The 19,008-nt window shown below is 46.2% G+C and overlaps 1 protein-coding gene across 2 annotated transcripts; it reads right to left on the bottom strand.

Moving 5' to 3' along the window:
- kank2 (KN motif and ankyrin repeat domains 2) lies at positions 1-17,209 on the bottom strand. Of its 2 annotated transcripts, none has more exons than XM_062450239.1 (13): positions 17,133-17,209; positions 11,323-11,427; positions 7,227-7,312; positions 5,568-6,944; positions 5,200-5,412; positions 5,005-5,116; positions 4,224-4,919; positions 4,039-4,126; positions 3,673-3,892; positions 3,343-3,485; positions 2,459-2,659; positions 935-1,033; positions 1-788 (listed from the first exon to the last, which is right to left on the bottom strand). In XM_062450239.1, the coding sequence occupies exons 3-13, from the start codon at positions 7,261-7,263 to the stop codon at positions 732-734; spliced, it is 3,243 nt and encodes a 1,080-aa protein (XP_062306223.1). In that variant the 5' UTR covers positions 7,264-7,312; positions 11,323-11,427; positions 17,133-17,209; the 3' UTR covers positions 1-731. The 2 variants fall into 2 exon arrangements, with proteins under 2 accessions (XP_062306223.1, XP_062306231.1); XM_062450247.1 differs by lacking the exon at positions 17,133-17,209 and adding an exon at positions 11,980-12,147.
- Between the last annotated feature and the right edge of the window lie 1,799 nt (positions 17,210-19,008).

Below are 19,008 nucleotides of genomic sequence, written 5' to 3'. Positions count from 1 at the left end.
GTGTACAAATATGGGTATAGGCTATTGTTTTTTAATGGGTATCCTGTATCTGAATATGTTTAGCATTAATCGGTTTAATGGCTAAAGGACACTTTTGAGATTTTTGAATAATATGTTGGTGGCTTTCAGTATTCCATAGAGGATTGTGACGACACATTTAATATCTGTAACTGTAATGTAATTGATACATTTTCATTGATATACTTACATAAATCTGAAAAATATTTCTTGAAATAAGTCAAATATGCAGATGAAATAAAACAGGAGTGATTCTAATAAACTCAGAATGTCTAGTTGTCTACTGTAACAGTAGAGCCTATGTCTAGTTGTCAATTTATACTGACTGTTTAGTCTCTAAAACACAACATGAATGAAAGCGGGATTATTACTACTCAAAACAGTTTTACTTGTCATGTGAACAGTTAATACCTGGAACAAGTAAGCAACAACACCAAATAAGTAATGTCAGAATGTAGTGTACAAAGAACTGTGAGGATAATAACACAAAGTATGGCCATAGTTTAAAAGAATGCATTACAGTAATTGAATGCAAGTGTCAAGTGCTAAAATATGTATGTGCTGTACAAAGAAAAAAAAGGTCATTGGGAACAGGACGATGACAAACAAACTCTCACACACATACACACACACACACATACAATTGTAAAGGCATTTTTGGTTGCAGACATAGAGACGGGGGGAGTGGGACCAAGTTCGACTTTGCAGGGTGGTCACTTTGCTTCCCCTGAAGGAGGAGAGGAGCCCAAAATAGGAGACTTGGGAGAAACCTGGAGATAAAATGCATACATCAAAATCACACATAGAAAACGATATGAATTGTCTCTATTTATAGTATTTATACAGTGTGGATGCACAAACAGAAAGAGAGACACTCAATGGGGATGTGAGGTTAGCTGTATTTGAAAGCACTCACAGGGGAAGGAGGCTTGGCGAAGTTAAGGTGAGCGTAGAGAAGAACAGCAATGTCATTCTGGCTGGCTTCCAAGGCAATGGACAGGGCTGTGCTGCCATCCTGGTGGAGCAATAACAAGAGGCTGGTCACAAAGCAGGCAGGTGAGAAAGGTAAGAGGTAGGTAGGTAAAAAAAACAACAAGAGAGATGAGACACCAGAAATGTTGGGGCACACAGCTGGACAGACCAGGCTTAACTTAGACCACAGAGACACAGGGCCAATGGAAAATTAGAAATACAGGAAACGGATCTCGAGAAACGGGATATCTGGGAGGATTCAAGACTAACTATAGCTGCAGGCAGCGATGCGGGTTCCTCCGCAAAATGGCAAAATATTATACAAATGTACATTGTAGAAGATCAAGAGTTGGACAACAAGGAAGCAAAACTACTTAATGTTTGGCCAACAACAACAGGCTGAATGGAGATTCGTACTCAAGAGCATGAGGTTGCAAGTCAGCCTCTCTAGCTTCTCTGCAACGCATCAACTGTTGAGATTTTATGAATAGAAAGGACAGAGTATTAGCTTTGGTCAACTTTGGGACAAAGTTTAAGCAGCTGTAATTCAGTCATCTTTTGACATTTTAAGGTGAAATTGTGCATGGTATTTCAGAATGATGTCATCTGTTTAACTAAACAGGTAATCAGTATCATGACAGGCCCAAAGGCTGTGGCTGGATTCTGACCTGTGACCATGCACACTGCAGTGCACTGTCTCAGCCCATTGAGCTATTCTCAGTGTTGAGAAATAGTGCGGTCAGTTACTATGTAAAAAAGTAAGCTGTTTCTCCAGTGCCAAGCATTGTTAGATTTAGCCAAAGTTTAAACAGCTCTAATTCAATCATATTTTGACATATCAAGGTGACATTGTTTATGGTACTTCAGAGTGATGTCATCTTGAACCCTATTCGGTTTGAAAAACCATCATTCAAAATTATATTTGATTGACACAAAGATATTGAGGCAATGTATTTACATAAATACACCCCTTTCAGCCATTTTGTATTGCATTTCTTATTCCATTTCACCCTATATAAAGACATGTATTCTACACATCTGTAACACATCAAGTTGATTGGATCTATGGTTCATGAGGAGAAAGGTTTTGAAGGTTGTACCAAATTTGGACAGTACAAGAAAAGTCATCATTCTGACATTATGGGTCCTTGAGGCTTTTCTGTTCCCCATAAGGAATAAGGCATGTACACCAAGTTTCAGAATAATTGGAGCAATGGGGTGGAAATGCAAAATTTGACTTTTGGGCGTTGCTTGTGGTGCCCCCTAAGGTCCAATGTGGCCCATTATTGGTGTGGTGGTACCCACTGGCCTGTAGTATCAATGTGCCAAATGAGAACATTTGTGACCAATACAATTTTTTGTTTTTGTGGCGCAAGGAGAAGAGGATTAATAATAATAATACAACCAACAAATACAATAGGGTCCTCCTACCGGAGGAATCCTAAAAAGGTTAGGAAAATTCACTCACGTTATCCGTCAGGGTGGCATCGCAGCCTGGCACAGACAGCAGCTGGCGTACAATGTCTACGTGGCCATGTTCACAAGCACACATGAGGGCGGTGGAGCCGTCGTCATCACGGATGTTAACCTGCGCCCCGCAGGAGATCAGCGCTCGCACCATGTCTCCTCGTCCATGGCTCACTGCCAACATCAACGCCGTCTGACCGGCCTGTGGTAACGCAAAACGCAGAAGCTCAAAATCAAAGGTCTATGTCCATGATAAAATTACTATGATTCTGCCTAATGCGCTTTCCAGGCCACAGTTTCGTGGCGCCTTTTGATAGCTGCATAAAGAGCCAGGATCGTCACACTCCTAGATGTTTCCAAACTGAAGGAGTTGGGGTTGCTATGCTGTGGAGCTTTGAGAACCATAGATACAAAGTTTGAAAAAAACGTTTTCAAACGTTTTAACCAGCTAAAAAGCCACCACTTCTGCTTTGATTTAGAAAAAAAACAAAAACAACATTTTCTTGATCTTCTTGGTTGCCATTATTCACTATAGATAACCATTGCTCATCTGGCTCATTTCTATGCATTGACAATTCATGAGGTGCTCTGCATTAACTTCATGGTTGAATGTGGGCGTGTAGAGATAGGGATATGAGGCTCATCCATGTGTGCACATTTCCAGGTGGACTGCGATTTCTAAAACATTGCCTTGGAGTTTGTGCGCCACGACTTTTCAAAAGTCATGTTCCTTTTTGGCGCACGCCATTTTCGGCTTTTGTGCGCACGGATACTTTTAGTGGGGATCATACGCACTGTTTTCTAAATGAGGCACTAGTCAGGGGTTTTTTCAGCTTGGCTGAACCAGGGGCTGCAGGAGGGCCTGTTGGCCAGCAGGGGGCATACCTGGCTGGCTTTGGCGTTGACGTCCCCGGTGCGCAGCAGCTGCAGGACAGTGTGAAGGTCACTGTCAGAGTGGAAGGCAGCCAGAGCAGTCAGCATAATGGCTGTGTAGCCTGCCTTATTCTGCTTGTCAGCATTACACAAACCTGGGTAGGGATGTGGGGCAAACCGTTACACCAGGTCATCACAGTGACGACTAACTACAGCGTATGTAGCTCATAATTCATCAGATGAAATTCATGCATGTGTATATACACAGTATACATCTGGGATAAGCCATTAACACGATGGGCCATCTAAAATGACAAACGCACACCCGCATCCCAGGCTCACCCGTGTCCAGCAGCAGCTTGACCACAGGGAAGTTGGAGTGGGACACAGTGTAGTGCAGGGCTGTGTTGCCGTTGCCGTCGGCCATGTTGACCACAAACTCCAGCAGCTGTGGGGAGATGGAGGCAAAGGTGTCCATGTGGGCTCTGACCACGGCTGTGTCTGCCGCCTTGTGGCAGGACACACGGAGCCACTCCTGCAGCACTGTGGTGTAGGCTGTCCTCTGAGAAAGAGACACACCAAGCAGGCCTTAGACACACGCTCACACGGATACAAAACTAATGAGAGATGCTCACTGAGAGTCCCACAGTCAGGTCCACATACAAGTAGGCTGACGGTAAATGAATGCAGAGATAGAATAGAGCGTACCGCTTCCTGTTGGCTGAAGGCGTTGGGTTCACCAAGAGCTTTCTGAAGGGCATTGAGAGCTGCCATCAGGCTGTCACCCAGTGTTAGTCTGTGGGAATCAAGGGAAACGATGCCACTCAATTATGTAAATATACAACAGATTTCATTATAAGATCTTTTGTGTGATGGTATTTATTTATGCTAACCTGCTGTCTTGATTGGCTGATACACTGTTACTTGGGCTGCTGTCAGGTGCTGGTTTTGAGGCTGACGCCTGAATAGTGCACTGCTGGGAGCTTTGTTCGGAGGCTGTTGATTGGTTGGCCCCATGCTGAGGGGCGAGGTTAGTCGTATGTGCCTCTTGTTGCTGGGTGACTTCAGTGGTCTCTGATTGAGTGGTATTCTGCTGTGGTGTGCTGCAGGTAGGAGGTGATTGGAGGCTGTCTCGTTCAGGTGCTGGTTCAGTGCTTGAAGTTTCAGAGGTACTCTCTTGAGGGACTGTGCTGTCTGGTAATTGGTTGATACTCTCCTGAGGGGCGCAGTCACTGACTGAGGACTGGAATGTGAGTGTAGAGTCAAAGGCTGGTTGTGGAGAAGTATATCGCTCTACGACTGTGTCCATGGCTGGTGATTGGGTAGGTTCATGTTGAAGTCCTGTGTTTGTGACTGCTAACAGGTGGGTGCTCAGCTCAGTGGCAGGCTGAGAGGCTGGTGGTTGGATGGCCGTCTGCAGAGGTGTGAGGTCTGTAGCTGGGGGCTGGGGGGAGTCAGGGACACCTGTTGGCTGGTTGGGCTGAGCTGCAGTATCCGGCAGTTTGTCCTTGGCTTCATGATATTCACTAGAATCACTCTCCTCCTCCGAGCTCTCACTGCTGCTGTCTTCTGACGACGTTGACTCATACCTGAAGGACAAGAACAATCGTTACTTTCCAGAACACCTTATGACCTGTCCGAAACCATCCTTTCGTCGGAGTTACATAAACGTACCCGCCATTGACTCCAATGAACTGCAAGTTCTTCTTCGTTGAGGGAGAGCCAGATTCAACTTCTGCCTTCCGCTTCATAATGGACCTCAGAGCGGATTGGGGAGAGGCCGAAGCTGAAGACGAGAGCAACAGTCAACGCTACGGACAGTGGTTTAGATTCATATTTACAAGTTGGACAACATTGAGCTCCAATTACCAGACTTTGAGAGGTCCTCTTGAGACTGGACGGCTTCTACGACTGTATGCTGGTGTGCCTCTCCTTCCTTCACATGTAATGAAGTCATCTGTTTGTCAATGATTTCCATGGTGACTGCGGGATTAGTCACTGGCACAGAAGTGGATACCTCGCTTCTCAGGATGTCTCGTACCTGCCTGGAGCTGATGGCGATGGGTAGCTCAACAGGTGGCTCTGGGAAATGATGGAAAATAAAACAGAGGTCAACACAATTTAAATAATACTCCTTTATGCATGACAAAATGACCTGTTCAAACACTTAGAAAGTCATCAAGTCCTTCAGTTAGTTCCAGTTAACTCATATGATTCCCTAAGGATACTGTGCCTACCTTCTGAGACCGGGGTTTGAGCATGTCCTCCCTGGATTGCACCAACTGGTAGAAGGGCGATGGAACTGCACCCCTCTGCTCGGAGCAACGTGCCCACCCCCACCACAGTGGGCTGCTCCAGGGTGTACACCTGGATACCCACAGTCCTCTGCTGTCTGTGCTGGGGCTGCTGGGTGAAGCTGACCACAGTCTGCAGCCCCTGTTGCTCCTGCCAGCCCAGACTGGTGGCTCTGGCAAAGTGGTCAGCCTGGGGGGCCTGTGCCTGGGACTGCCTCTCTCTCTGGGCCTTTTCCACCTGCTGCTGGGAAACCTGCAGCTCATCCATGGTCCTCTTAAGTTGGCCCTCCAGCTGGCCTACCTGGTTCCTCAGGGCCAGTGTCTCTGGAAGCAGTCCCAGATCCTGCTCCTGTACTCCCACGCACACCTGAGAGCTGCCCCTTTGCTCCTCTGGACCAACACCGATGGTGCGCACCTCCCTTTTCCCGCCCGGACGCACGCCACCAACAATCACCGTGTCCTCTATCTCACAGCCCGAGTCCTGCTTGATGCTGTCTGTGGAGGTGGGGGACTGCACCCCTGCTGGCATGGAGGTCCTCCCCGCCCCAGCACTGACCTCCTCCTCAGGGATGTCGATGTAGAGCTCCCCCCGGGGCCGGCCCCTGCCGAATCCCAGCGTGTGGCCAAGGAACTTCTGGCTCTTCAGCTGGACGCTGAGCTGCCGTTTCTCCTCCTGCAGCACGGAGATCTTCACCTGGAGCACGGGGATGGTCTTCACCTGCTCCTCCAGCTCGCGGATCTTCCTGAGGGCCACGGCCATCTGCTCCCTGACGTGCTGCAGGTGGGCGGGGGTGGGGGACACGGGCGTGGACAAGCCGGAGCTTATGGGGGTGAAGGAGCCTCCTCCCTGGGCTCGGTTGAAGCTGTGGGCGCTGCTGAGGGAGGTGGTCGAGCCGGCCACGCTGTTGTGCATGCTGCCCAGGTTGGAGAACCGACGGCTGTCTTTCTCCTCCTCCAGCTTCCTGCGAGCGTCCAGCAGGGTCTTCTCCACCCGGGCTGTGCTGAAGCTGGGCCTCTGGGAGGTGTGGTAGCCCGGGGCGCAGTAGGAGAATGAGGAGTGTCTGCTGTCCATGCTGGTGTTGGAGCACAGGGACTCTGTGGAGGTCCACCAGGAGCCCGTGTAGCCGTAGCCACGGGGAAGAGAGCCGTACCGAGGCCGACGCTGCATGGGCACCCTCTTGATGGTGTTGCCTTTCTCAATATCGTTGACATATTTGAGGAAGTCCAGGTCCAGACGGTAGCCGTAGGGGGTCTCCACCGAGTAGGGCGCCTCCTGTTCCTTCCCGTGAAGGGAGGGGGGAGCTGGCGGGTTAAGCTTCCCTAGGGGGGAAGGAAATCAACTTTAAACAGGCGGAAATCTGCGTCTAATCTCAGACTCAGACTTCAGAAAATAGCATTATCTCTTGGCTACTGTGTGTTTATGTATGTGCTCTAAAATTATCTCTAAATGAGGTACAAACTAAATTAAGGACAATTGAAATGAAGCACAAACACAGTTAAATACATGGGTTGCAACCTGATGAACCCTCATGATAGATACAAATATTACTTGCAGATTTTCTGAAAAATGTAAATAACACAACACAATATATTAGGGTATACCTGGGAAGCTGGGGTCCATATGGAGCACCTGAGCCATGATGATTCACCTGTGGCTGCCTGTCACACGTTTGCCCACAAATCCTCACCTGAAAAGATACAAACACACAATGAACACTTAGGGTTAATGTTTCTGGTAAAAGAGCTGATGCCATGAATCTACAGACATGGGTCCCAAAACCTCAGAAGTGCCAGTACTGGTTGGTAGCCCCTAACATGTACAGTACAGTACAGTTCACTGTACGTCTTCGATGTCAGTGAAGATGTGTTGTGAGACCAAATCTATTCCAGTCACTGCTCCCTTTCCTACTTTCTTTCTCAGTTTCTTCTGTGTATTGTCTTTTAATTTATCTTGTATATATTTATGTTCATGATATTCAGCAAAAGGGAGAAGCAGAATAGTTTCCTGGCAGCTTGTTCCAAGGGTGAACGTGGAGGCTGCCAGTTACAACCTTATTAGGAATCATTTGCGCACTCAAAGAGGTTCTCGATTTAGGGGTTAGAGACACTCTCTCTCTCTCTCTCTCTCTCTCCGACTCTTTTTCCACAACTTTCCCCCGTGCCTAGTTTTCTCCGTTCTCTCTTTCCCTCCCCTCGCTGTCTCCCTCTCTTTACCCTTGAACGTGTCAGCTGATGATCAGGAGACATCAGCTCACCACTGTCACCCCTTCCTCTCGCTCCCATGCACTCATCCCAAGCAAATACATTCATCTAATTAGCAAAGACCAGTTGGAAGCACAGATAGTGTTAATACATTATTCAGTATATTCAATATAGTCTTCCTGAGATACGCCCCATTAGCTTAATATAGTTGGGTGTTGTCAGAAATGACAAGACCATTTTCCTGACAGCAGTTTGTGTCAGCTTGCCCCACGGTGAATGACGTTCTGCCAGCTATGACATACTGCCCACAAGGATCTGCCTCTCAGTCTGTGTGTCTCCCCTGCTAAACATTAACTTTCTAGGTCACTGGTTTGTGGGAACCTGGGATGTACTGTTTGAACTATCGGTATTGTAATATTAGTAATGTGAGCGTCATTACATAAGTCAAATAAAGTCAGGAAGGAATCAAAAGTTTGGACTTGACCACTTTATTCTCTGCAAATGCTAAGTTCCATGACCATGTTTCTTTTTGATCAGCACGAATGGAGTCTCTCTGCTTCATTCAATTTGGTCTTTCTCTTCTCATTCTCTCTCTCTCTTCCCTGACTCTCGCTCTCACACACACTAACCTCTCTCTGTGTCTCCCTCTAATCTCGTGACCCTCGTCACTGCCTGTTTATGCTCTTGCCCGTTTGAGGAAAAGTAGGGCACTTGGAAACACTGACTGAATTGACTTGGTATTTTGGAGCCCTTTTAGTCAGTCGAATGTCGCTGTATAATTCCACCTTATCTCTGTCCCTTCATCAGACTCCCTCACCGTGACGTGGAACACAGTCACACAGTCACACACACACACACACATGCACACACAAAAAGTGAAGAGAATGTAGGCATTTTGATACAATCTCTCACACTTTGATATATTCATATTTAATCTCTAAGAATTGTTAGCAGAACAGTCCTGCTGATTTTAAATTAGAAATACTGGATTTAATAACTTTCAAAAAGAGTCAGTTTAGGAAGGTACAGACTAGGGTTCACAGTGAGACATTTGATAAGATTTGATGTAATTGGCCTGCAGTTCAGCCAGACTATGTGACAAACATCCCCGCCTATAGCAAGGATGTCCAAAACTGTCCTCTCCTCACTAAACTCTCACCCTCTATCCCGCTCTCGCAAGCTTTCCATTTCAATACATCCCTTCCTTTCTTCCCTTATTCAAATCAAGGGGACACATAATTTGCTGCTCTCTGCTTCAAATTTCCCTGTCACTCCCCTTTCTCTTCTGTTCTCTCCTTCTCTCTCTAAAGCCTCGCCTGGTGCGCCCATTCCTCCCCTCCCCCCAACCCTCCGCATCTGCCAGCACTAGCAACAGCACCTCACTGGGTGTTTGTGATGTGTGTTGCGCTCCCTTGTGTGTGTTGGTGACCTTACTCCCTCTCTCCCGGCTCTTAAACAGTGTTCCATTGACATGACAGTGAACAGAGACCAGTGTGCCCACTCCTCACCCTCAGCCCACCCTTCTTCAGCCCTGCTCGACCCTCCTCTACTCTCCCCGATCTACCCTCCTCTACACTGCTCTACCCTCCCTGATCTACCCTCCTCTACACTGCTCTACCCTCCCTGATCTACCCTCCTCTACCCTGCTCTACCCTCCTTGATCTACCCTCCTCTACCCTGCTCTACCCTCCCCGATCTACCCTGCTCTACCCTGCTCTATCTTCCTTGATCTACCTTCCTCGACCCTGCTCTACCCTCCATGATCTACCCTCCTCTACCCTGCTCTACCCTCCCTGATCTACCCTCCTCTACCCTGCTCTACCCTCCTTGATCTACCCTCCTCTACCCTAATCTACCCTCCCCGATCTACCCTCCTCTACCCTGCTCTACCCTCCTTGATCTACCCTCTTCTACCCTGCTCTACCCTACCCGATCTTCCCTCCTCTACCTTCCCTGATCTACCCTCCTCTACACTGCTCTACCCTCCTTGATCTACCCTCCTCTACCCTGCTCTACCCTCCCCGATCTACCCTCCTCTACCCTGCTCTACCTTCCCTGATCTACCCTCCTCTACACTGCTCTACCCTCCCCGATCTACCCTCCTCTACCCTCCTCTACCCTGCTCTACCTTCCCTGATCTACCCTCCTCTACACTGCTCTACCCTCCTTGATCTACCCTCCTCTACCCTGCTCTACCTTCCCTGATCTACCCTCCTCTACACTGCTCTACCCTCCCCGATCTACCCTCCTCTACCCTGCTCTACCCTCCCCGATCTACCCTCCTCTACCCTGCTCTACCCTCCTTGATCTACCCTCCTCTACACTGTTCTACCCATCTTCCAGTCCTGCTCTACCCTGCTCTACCCTCCTCCAGCTCTGCTTTACCCTCCTCCAGCTCTGCTTTACCCTCCTCTAGCTCTGCTCTACCCTCCTCCAGCTCTGCTTTACCCTCCTCTAGTTCTGCTCTACCCTCCTCCAGCTCTGCTTTACCCTCCTCTAGTTCTGCTCTACCCTCCTCCAGCTCTGCTTTACCCTCCTCTAGTTCTGCTCTACCCTCCTCCAGCTCTGCTTTACCCTCCTCTAGCTCTGCTCTACCCTCCTCCAGCTCTGCTTTACCCTCCTCTAGCTCTGCTCTACCCTCCTCCAGCTCTGCTTTACCCTCCTCTAGTTCTGCTCTACCCTCCTCCAGCTCTGCTTTACCCTCCTCCAGCTCTGCTTTACCCTCCTCTAGCTCTGCTTTACACTCCTACCGCCCTGCTCTACCCTCATCAGGGAGGAATGCCTCCCTTGCCCGAGACAAATGCCCCCTCCCTTCTTCCCCCCAACATTCCACAATAACGGAAGTTCACATTGCCCCCTCCAGGGTCCCCCCACCCATTCCAACTATTAAGATTAGGAATTGGAATGGGATGGGGGAGAGTCAGGAGGCATGACCCCTCCTCAGGTTCCTGGGACAAATTAATTATGTTTGACTGAAACATCATGTAGGACAAGTATGACCGCATGCAAGCTACGTTGCTTGCTCTGAAATGCTGTGTCATAATACAAGGCATGCACTTTTGCTAAAGTAGAGTGAGTTATAATGGTTTCTCATAGTTACAAAGGCTACAGTGAGTAAACACGACTCCCCTGGACCAAACAGATTAATAAAATAGTTGATGGCCCTACAATACAAGAAACCAAGTCTGTAGTGTCTAGGAGTGGGATTACCAAGCCCAGTGGCAAAGATGTCGGTTTTAACTCTCAGAGCCAGTTCCTCACGGATGTCAACCAGTCTTCATTCACTGTATCACCTCATTTTCATTGCCATGACAAGGGATTATTTCTGACGACATAACCAAGTTAGACATTCCTCAATTCTCTCTACCCAGAGTAAGTCCTGATGGATCTTTCCATTGACTCTTTTTAAGTCTTAGACTTTGGTGATTTCTATTCTGCACAAGGTTGGGAATGGTTTAGGCATTAGGAAGCAAGGGATTTAGTTTCTGCTTCGTACCAGCTGCTCAGCTCCGGGTGCAGCAGGGATGGTCTCTCCTCCCCAGTCTCCTTGCTCTGGCTCCTCTCCCCCGGTCTCCTTGTCTCTCCCTGCTTTTTATGGCACCTAAACCCAGAAATACAGCATGCGAAAGACATTTGAAATGACATAATAACAGCTGTGAGGTAGCGGTTTAATCCACGTTTCAGTATGTTTGTTTGTTTTGATTTTTTACACATGAAGTACATTAAAGATAGAACCAGAGCAGGCTGTGTCCGCGTCTACAGGAATTGCCAGGGATCGAAATGACATGCCATCGCGTCCCATCTGTTCCATCGACACCGTCATCGAGGAATGTCGATGATAATAATAAGAAAACCTTTGCATTGTGAACTAATACCAGCGGCGCATTCCGCTGCTTCACACTGACACCACACACCATGAGAATTAGACCCTCATCTCCCCCACAACATGTCAATCAAGCTCGCCTCCTTACAAAGTCCACGAGATGACCCTCTGAGCTGCTGCTCTCACCCTGTTCTCTCCTGCCTCGCAATCATCATGTCTCCCCTCTATTCCACCACAACAACACGCTGTGTGGCTAATCAATCCAAGCCTGGGAACCACCCTACCATGACATTGAGCAATGCTCTCTGTTTCCATGTCTCCATGACTCACCCTCCTCCAGCCGGTGCCATGAACACCCACTCTCGCGCTAGGCAGGAACACCACGAGGTCCCCTGCCTCTCCGAATGGGCAGCGGAGAGTTTGAAACTCGCCCTCAAACAAACGCATGTCCAGGAGATATGTCGTCGGTTGATGAGTCAGAGGCTGAGTGCTGTGTGTGTGTGGGTTTAGGGGCCGACATTTTGTTGGATGTTTTCATGGCCCGGCAACGTTGATGACTGCCATTAACAGATACCAACAGGGGTTGGTATTAGGCACCCCATTGTTTAGTACTTTTGTCATAGCAGAAGGACAGATGCAGGAAAAGATGGAAAGAGAGAGTGAGAGAGAAAGAGAGAGAGAAACAGACCCTTACACAGGAACGATAGCCAAATCACAAAGAGCCATTCATTCAGCCCCTAGTTCCACAGCTGGTTCTAATATAGGGCTAGGAGGGGCTGAGAGAGAGAGAAAAAAGAGAGAGACAGAGAGAGAGACAGACAGAGAGATAGATAGAGAGAGAGAGAGTGAGAAGCGAGACAAAACACAAGAGAGCTTGAAGCCTCTAAAAAAACATAATAGTGGTTATGGATCCAGACACTGTCAGAAATAAGGAACAGGCAAATCTTAAATGACCAAGGTTTAGGTCTACTTAACATGTCTGCATCAGTACAAACTATCTAATTGCTATAAAATGTTCTGTCAATATATCCTAACATTGACAGCTGCTTACAAACCTGATGCAAGTGTATAACTGTGAGGCAGTCCATTAACGCACAGCATTCCCCTGGTGCAGAGGAGAGGTGCGTGATAGTGTGTACATTCCTCTGTCTGTATGACAGACAAATACTCCTGAAGAGATACAGTAGTTGTATCTCTCCCCTTTCCTAGGACACAAACTCCTACCTCACAGCTGAGAACACACACAAACTCCCCGAGACCCTTTGCACCCCTTCAGTGTGTCTCCCACACCTACACAGCTGTATAACTTCTGTTTATTTCCTCAGGCGGGGACTTTGATGAGACGAGCCAGGAGAGACCTAGCCGTTTCAGTCATCAACACACAACAACTCAAACTGTAGGCCGGGATGGCGGGCCTGAAAACCACCGTAAAAATAACGTGGCTGGCAGCCTCTCAACAGCAACCATGTGATGACGACATGCGCCCACTCAAAAGATCAAATCGCCATCACCAAGTCACTCGACACCCCATCCAGCAGCGAGCCCTGGGGCTGTGCACGAGGGAGCCCTCTCAGTCCTGGGCCTCTCCCGTGTGAATAGACTGGTGGGGCACAGTGATCTCCACGCATCTGCACTGTCTGAGGACTGATCAAGAAGGGGTTACAGGAAAGGCAGCTCCATCCCTCTATTCCCCCAGGATCCAGAAACAACCCAGTCACTTCCTCCGAAACTCAGGAGAAAGAGTAAGAAGGAGAAGAGAGGGTAACGAGGCGGAGAGAGAAACTGGGAATGAAGGAGTGTGTGTGGAGAGAGAGAGAGAGAGAGAGAGAGAGAGAGAGAGAGAGAGAGAGAGAGAGAGAGAGAGAGAGAGAGAGAGAGAGAGAGAGAGAGAGTAACAGTTGGGGGGAACGGGAGGGAATGTGAGAAAATAAGGGTGAGACTGAAAAAGGGAATGAAAAGAAAAGGAATTATTTTTAAGATGGAAAATTCTAGAAGGATAGTCCCGTGATTCTTGGAGGTTCAGTATCCACCAGTATGAATCACTGGATAATCCAACAGCTGCACCAGAAGAGAGCCTATTCTTGCCAAAGCAGAGCAGATATAGGTAAGGGGTGATTAGACCAGGCTTTAGTGAAGCTCCTTACCAACAGTAAGGAAGGATCCTCGAGACCACTCTATACAATCCAATCAATTGTGCGTGTAACATTACCATTGCTTTTTGTGCAGACTCCCACTTATTTTGGACTGTTAGGGTCTAGAAACAAACAGCTAAATTCTCGTAACTAAAAACAGCCCATTGTTATTTTGTCAACACCCAATGTAACAGAATTTCTAAAACACAGACATTCAATGACTAGAATAACTGAAAAGCTATAAAAAAATATACACAGTAGTGAATGTTAGTGGAGCACAACCCACATATGAATTTCATTAATATTTATGTATGGCTGAGGACTCCTGCATGTGGCCCTACTCTGCATCCCAGATAGCTCCATCTAGTCATATGGCCAGTAATGAATAATAACCAACGAACACGATCGCCCCAGATCCCAACCACCCCAGACTTCAACTTGGCAGACTGAAGTAGAGATAGTAGGCGTGTCTGTCAGCAGCACTGTGTTTACATCTGCAACTGTGCTTTCATTTATATCCCTACTTGACAGGCAAGGCATTTACATTTGTGAGGGAGACACATGAAGTCATATCACCAGAGTAAAACAAACAAACCTCTCTTCTGTGGAGAAGGTCCTTTGGTGTCTGACTAATGTGGGGTTTGGAGTGGGAACACTCAAGTCGTTACTCAATCATGAGGCATCCATCTCTAAGTTGGAGGCCAAAAAAGAGTGCCCAGTGCAAATGGGCCACTTTTTGCTATCAAGGAGTGGTGTGGGGAAAAAGACGACATACTGCTGCAAGCGTCAGGCCCAGACTAAACCAGCCCAGGTTGGGCCAGGCCGAGCCAAGCCAGGCCAGAAGGGAACCGGGCCCCGCCCAGGGAGGGGCCTCCCTCCTCACATTACAGTTGGAACAGGAGCAGAATAAACATCATCCCAGCTGCTATTGGTCATTGTGCTGACCTTCAACAGGAAACCAGGCAAGGGTGGGGCTGAGACACAGGAATGGCCAGGGAAACAAACAAAAAAAAGAGCAAGGCATTAAACAGGGAAAGGGAGAGAGAATTCCTGAGCAGTGCTGGAGGTGGGGATCAGGAGTGATGAAGGCCAGAGAGACAGTGTGTTGTAATGATTTGGGGAAGTGGAGGGGTGCTGGTGTGTGAAGGAGAGGCAGACGAAGACCAGAGCTGCAGTCAGGACAGCACGGAAGAGAGGTGGTCAGGGCAGTGTTGGGGTTAAACCCATGGGGTCAGTCATTTGGAGTTGAGCCTGGGGCAGCACATGGGACTGGGAGGGGGTGGAAGAAGCAGTCTTAAAACTAAAGTTGATGTCTTCTAGTAGTGGTCCCCTCACAAGGGTCCTGACCAATTACTACCTGATTCGATTAAAGCTGTAAATGAAATGACCACTAGACCACAGACATGGCAAATTTGCACACACTCACATTCCAAGGGGAGTTTTAGGGAGTTCATGAACAGAGCAGTCCATCTTTTTTTCTGAAGGATTAATGCATTAAGGAGGATTACTGAAGATTAGACAAACAGATAATGATTTTCTGCCTTATCTGGACATATGGTCACTAATGTTATTAAATTGGCGTCTCTCTCTTAGCCTACCCCAGATATTACGACCAAATGCCCATTCTGCATTCATTGTTATTTTACAAAAGACAGCTTTCTGTCTGCAACTATAAGGTCACTTTAATGAGACATAATAAATGGATCTGAGAAACAGCGTTACACTGTCTCCTTATGTACATATAATGTACCATTAGGAGAACTAGACTATACAGTTTCAGCAATAACTGTTTACAAATGTGATGGACTGTGGCCCAGAGTACATGTTGAAGTTTACATCCAAACAATGTATACTTATTGTCAAATCCTTAAATAATTCATTTATATCGTTCCATTGCCCCACAAAACGTTTCTCAATAGTAAACAGACTGCGTCTGCAAAGGGACAGTTTGACATGTTGTGAACTGTCACTTCATGTGAATAAATCCAGACAATTACAGGCAGCCTCATACAGGTTCAGGGCGTAATACCATCAGTCTTGCTAAACCATTTAAACGCCCAGCGTGTCGCCCACCGTACAAATGGGGTTTATAACCTGCATTCCTCAGTTTGAAATTCCACTACAGCGCCCCTTGTTCAAAACGTTGTAATTTGGAATTTGAGTCCGTGAGACGGACACATTCCATCTTTACAGAGGCTGGCGATAACATGGGGGCAACTCCAGCTGGGCACTATCCATGACAACCCAATGGGACCATCATCGTCACGCGACATGGTGATTCAAATCCTATTCATCTCAACTTGAGGAACGTTTGACATTACGCTAGATTGCTTGTTCACTCAAGATAATAAGTATTTAGACACGTTTTCGTCAAGACAGTCTTAGCTCCCGAGATTAGACAGTTTACGCCTCCTGACGAACTAACGTCCCATTTAATCAGAGGTCAAAACATAAAAAGGCAAAAAGGAAACAATTGGAAAATATGCATAATCAATCCAATCCAGTGAGGCAACTTATTCTGAAACTTTCTTTCAGCATTGGTCCTATACGTGTGGTCACCCAATTCAATTTGACCGATGAGTGGCTACCATCTAACAGTGATTAGGCAAAGCGGCAATGAGAAACTGACGAACATCTGGAAGTAATGAAACCTACAAAATGCACGGACCCACCCACCCCATTAAGTCAAAACATTCACGGGTTTGTTTTTAGTCAATAATCTTCAAGCCTTAGTGAGGAGCTTAACTTCAAAGAGAATTATATCACATGTATTATAGTTTCAGTAAGAATTGGAAAGATTTCCTTGAAGTTTGACAATAGATGAGTCAACAAGCCTATTATGCGAAAATAAATGTTAACCACTTCAGCAACTGTAGAGGGAAACATTTTAATCTACGAGGTGTATTGCTGGTTACTTATAGGTTGAATTGAAAATAAATTATTTTGACTGTCTCGAGACAACTGCTCTTGGACAACACGCGCTACAATAGGCTATCAATGTATTGTGTGCGCTCATCGACAGACTATACGAGCGCATGCATAAGATGATGCTCTGACCAAAAACCAAGAACGAAAGCAGATCCACGGACAACTGGTGTCTAATGCGAAAGGTTATGAGAATACAATGTGCCAGACAGTCACAATTTATCTATAACTAAATTGTGTGCTAGTACGTGGATAAGAGACCCGTTACTTTACTTAGTAGGCTACGACCGAGATATGGGTAGGACCCGTACTAGACAAAAGAAGCATTTTTCAAGACAGATTTCTAAACTCGTAAACTAAGCAAATATACTTACGGTAACAATAGAAAGATAAAGCTTAGTTAAATATTTTCGTTGTAGTCCTTACCTATCCCCAAGAAATCCTTTTAGACGTCTCGGTCCGGGAGCGCTCACTGACAGCGAGACAAAAAAACACCGCAACCAAGACAAGACCCCCTCCCTCTTCCATCTTAAAGGGCCAGCAGCGCAAATTTGACGCGAGTGGTTGGGGGTCCCAATTGATTTAAACTGTATGTGGCTACGTTTTCGGTTTTGAATAATCAACTAGCATATTATGTTAGGGATCACTAAGATAAAGCGCGTTTAAAATATCACCATATTCTACGTGAAAACAATATTTAAGTTTAAAAGGACCGGGTGCCCTCACAATATGCAGTCCATTCACATTTTATATCAGTGGCTGTAATAAAGGGGAATATGGTTCGCGTAAAATTACGTCATACATTCAGCACTTTCCCTGTGTCTAACAATATAGACTACAGTGCAGACAAAATCTTGGAACTAGTTTGCCTACACTTTAGGTTTCAGCACAATGTGAGACACACGAACAAGGTAAATCCGTAAAAATAACGAAAAAGGGCGCGCGTTTGTGCTAAAGAAGACATCTGGATCTCATAGTATACTGTAGCCTACATGAGTCTTGCCTGGGCAGTAATTAGGGTGAAAGCACAACGGCTGTTATCGAAGCAACAAGTCCATTAACTGTCGTTCAATACATTATCTCGGTTCAATATTGTGTTTACTAATTAGAGAACATTTGGGATTACGTGTATGCTATGTATTTGTTTAGCATTTAGCACTTTTTTTTACTTATCAAGTGTAGGCTTAACAGATCAACGTTTTGAAAATCAGTCAAATGGTGCTAATCGAAAACCCTGACACTCAGTTGTAAAATCCATTGCAGATAAGGTTGCTTATCAGAATAAATAGCTTTGGCAAGGTTAAATGTGTTTGATTGCTATTCTGATCTGAATCACTTAACAGTGCAAAATATCATTATTTTACAAGGAATTTTAATATAAAGCAGTAAAAAACACAAAATATGAAAAAAGGAATAAATACAACTTTTTTTTCCTGATAGGTAAAGTTCAGTTTTAGAAGAGTACAAAAGCAGAGAAAATACAACAGTCATAACAGTGGTCAGGTGCTGCAGTTTGAAGTAGTGCAATATAATAGATACAGTAGTTCCCATACAGTAGTTAGAGTAATAGTAACACTACTTAATTTGCTTCCCACAACCACAGTTAAATGCAAAAGCATATGGAGTGCTTCTGTCTTATTTAGACACAACTAGACAAGAAAAAACCTTTATTGACAGGAAACATAGGACTATCTGTCATATTTTTTATTCTTATAAGGTTCTTGTGTCAGTGCGTGTCTTGGTGAAAGAGTGAGATATATAGATTTTCTGGGGTAATGTTTATGAAGTGAACATTAGTGTACAGTGACACGACTGTTTTTGGTCAGTGCATTGAAAAACAAATATTTTCACAGTTTTTAAACAAAGACCAACAAAGACTCAGTCCCTCCGCTGTGCCCGTCTCATCTTCTTTACCGTACCCCCTTTATCTGTGCTCAAAAGAAACTGCCGCCACTTACACTGTGTAAGAAAGAATGTCAGTTATTTGGTATGAGGACACATCAACATAGAAAACTCCCCGGGACAAATAAATGACTGTCTGGCAGCAACTGGTCCCAAAGAATCACACACAAATTCACCAAAGACCACCAATCACAGTGAACAGACCATCTAACCACAACATGTGACTAGCCTCTTCCACAGCAAACACTATTACAAGCTAAGGGAAAGATTCCTGGTTTCAGCAACCGCATACTAAAACACAAACACAAACGCACCCAATGCAAACAGACAATTACGGAAGTGCTGGGGAGTGTTTGGATTCTCCAGTTCTGAAAAATCAAAAATAACCCAGGACATCGAC

This window comes from Osmerus eperlanus, chromosome 2 (assembly GCF_963692335.1).
Source record: "Osmerus eperlanus chromosome 2, fOsmEpe2.1, whole genome shotgun sequence".
NCBI lineage: Eukaryota > Metazoa > Chordata > Actinopteri > Osmeriformes > Osmeridae > Osmerus > Osmerus eperlanus.
The sequence above is the reverse complement of the archived record's forward strand: the minus strand, read 5'-3'. Positions and strand labels throughout refer to the sequence as shown.

What these genes read in the sequence shown, in the direction of transcription:
- kank2 (XM_062450239.1), bottom strand. Translation starts at nt 7,263, where the DNA reads ATGGCTCAGGTGCTCCATATGGACCCCAGCTTCCCAG. An exon ending in CCTTCAGCCAACAGGAAGCG is followed by an intron (nt 3,893 to 4,038) that starts GTACGCTCTATT and finishes TCTCTTTCTCAG; the next exon opens with AGGACAGCCTACACCACAGT. An exon ending in TCGCCAAGCCTCCTTCCCCT is followed by an intron (nt 789 to 934) that starts GTGAGTGCTTTC and finishes TTTTATCTCCAG; the next exon opens with GTTTCTCCCAAGTCTCCTAT.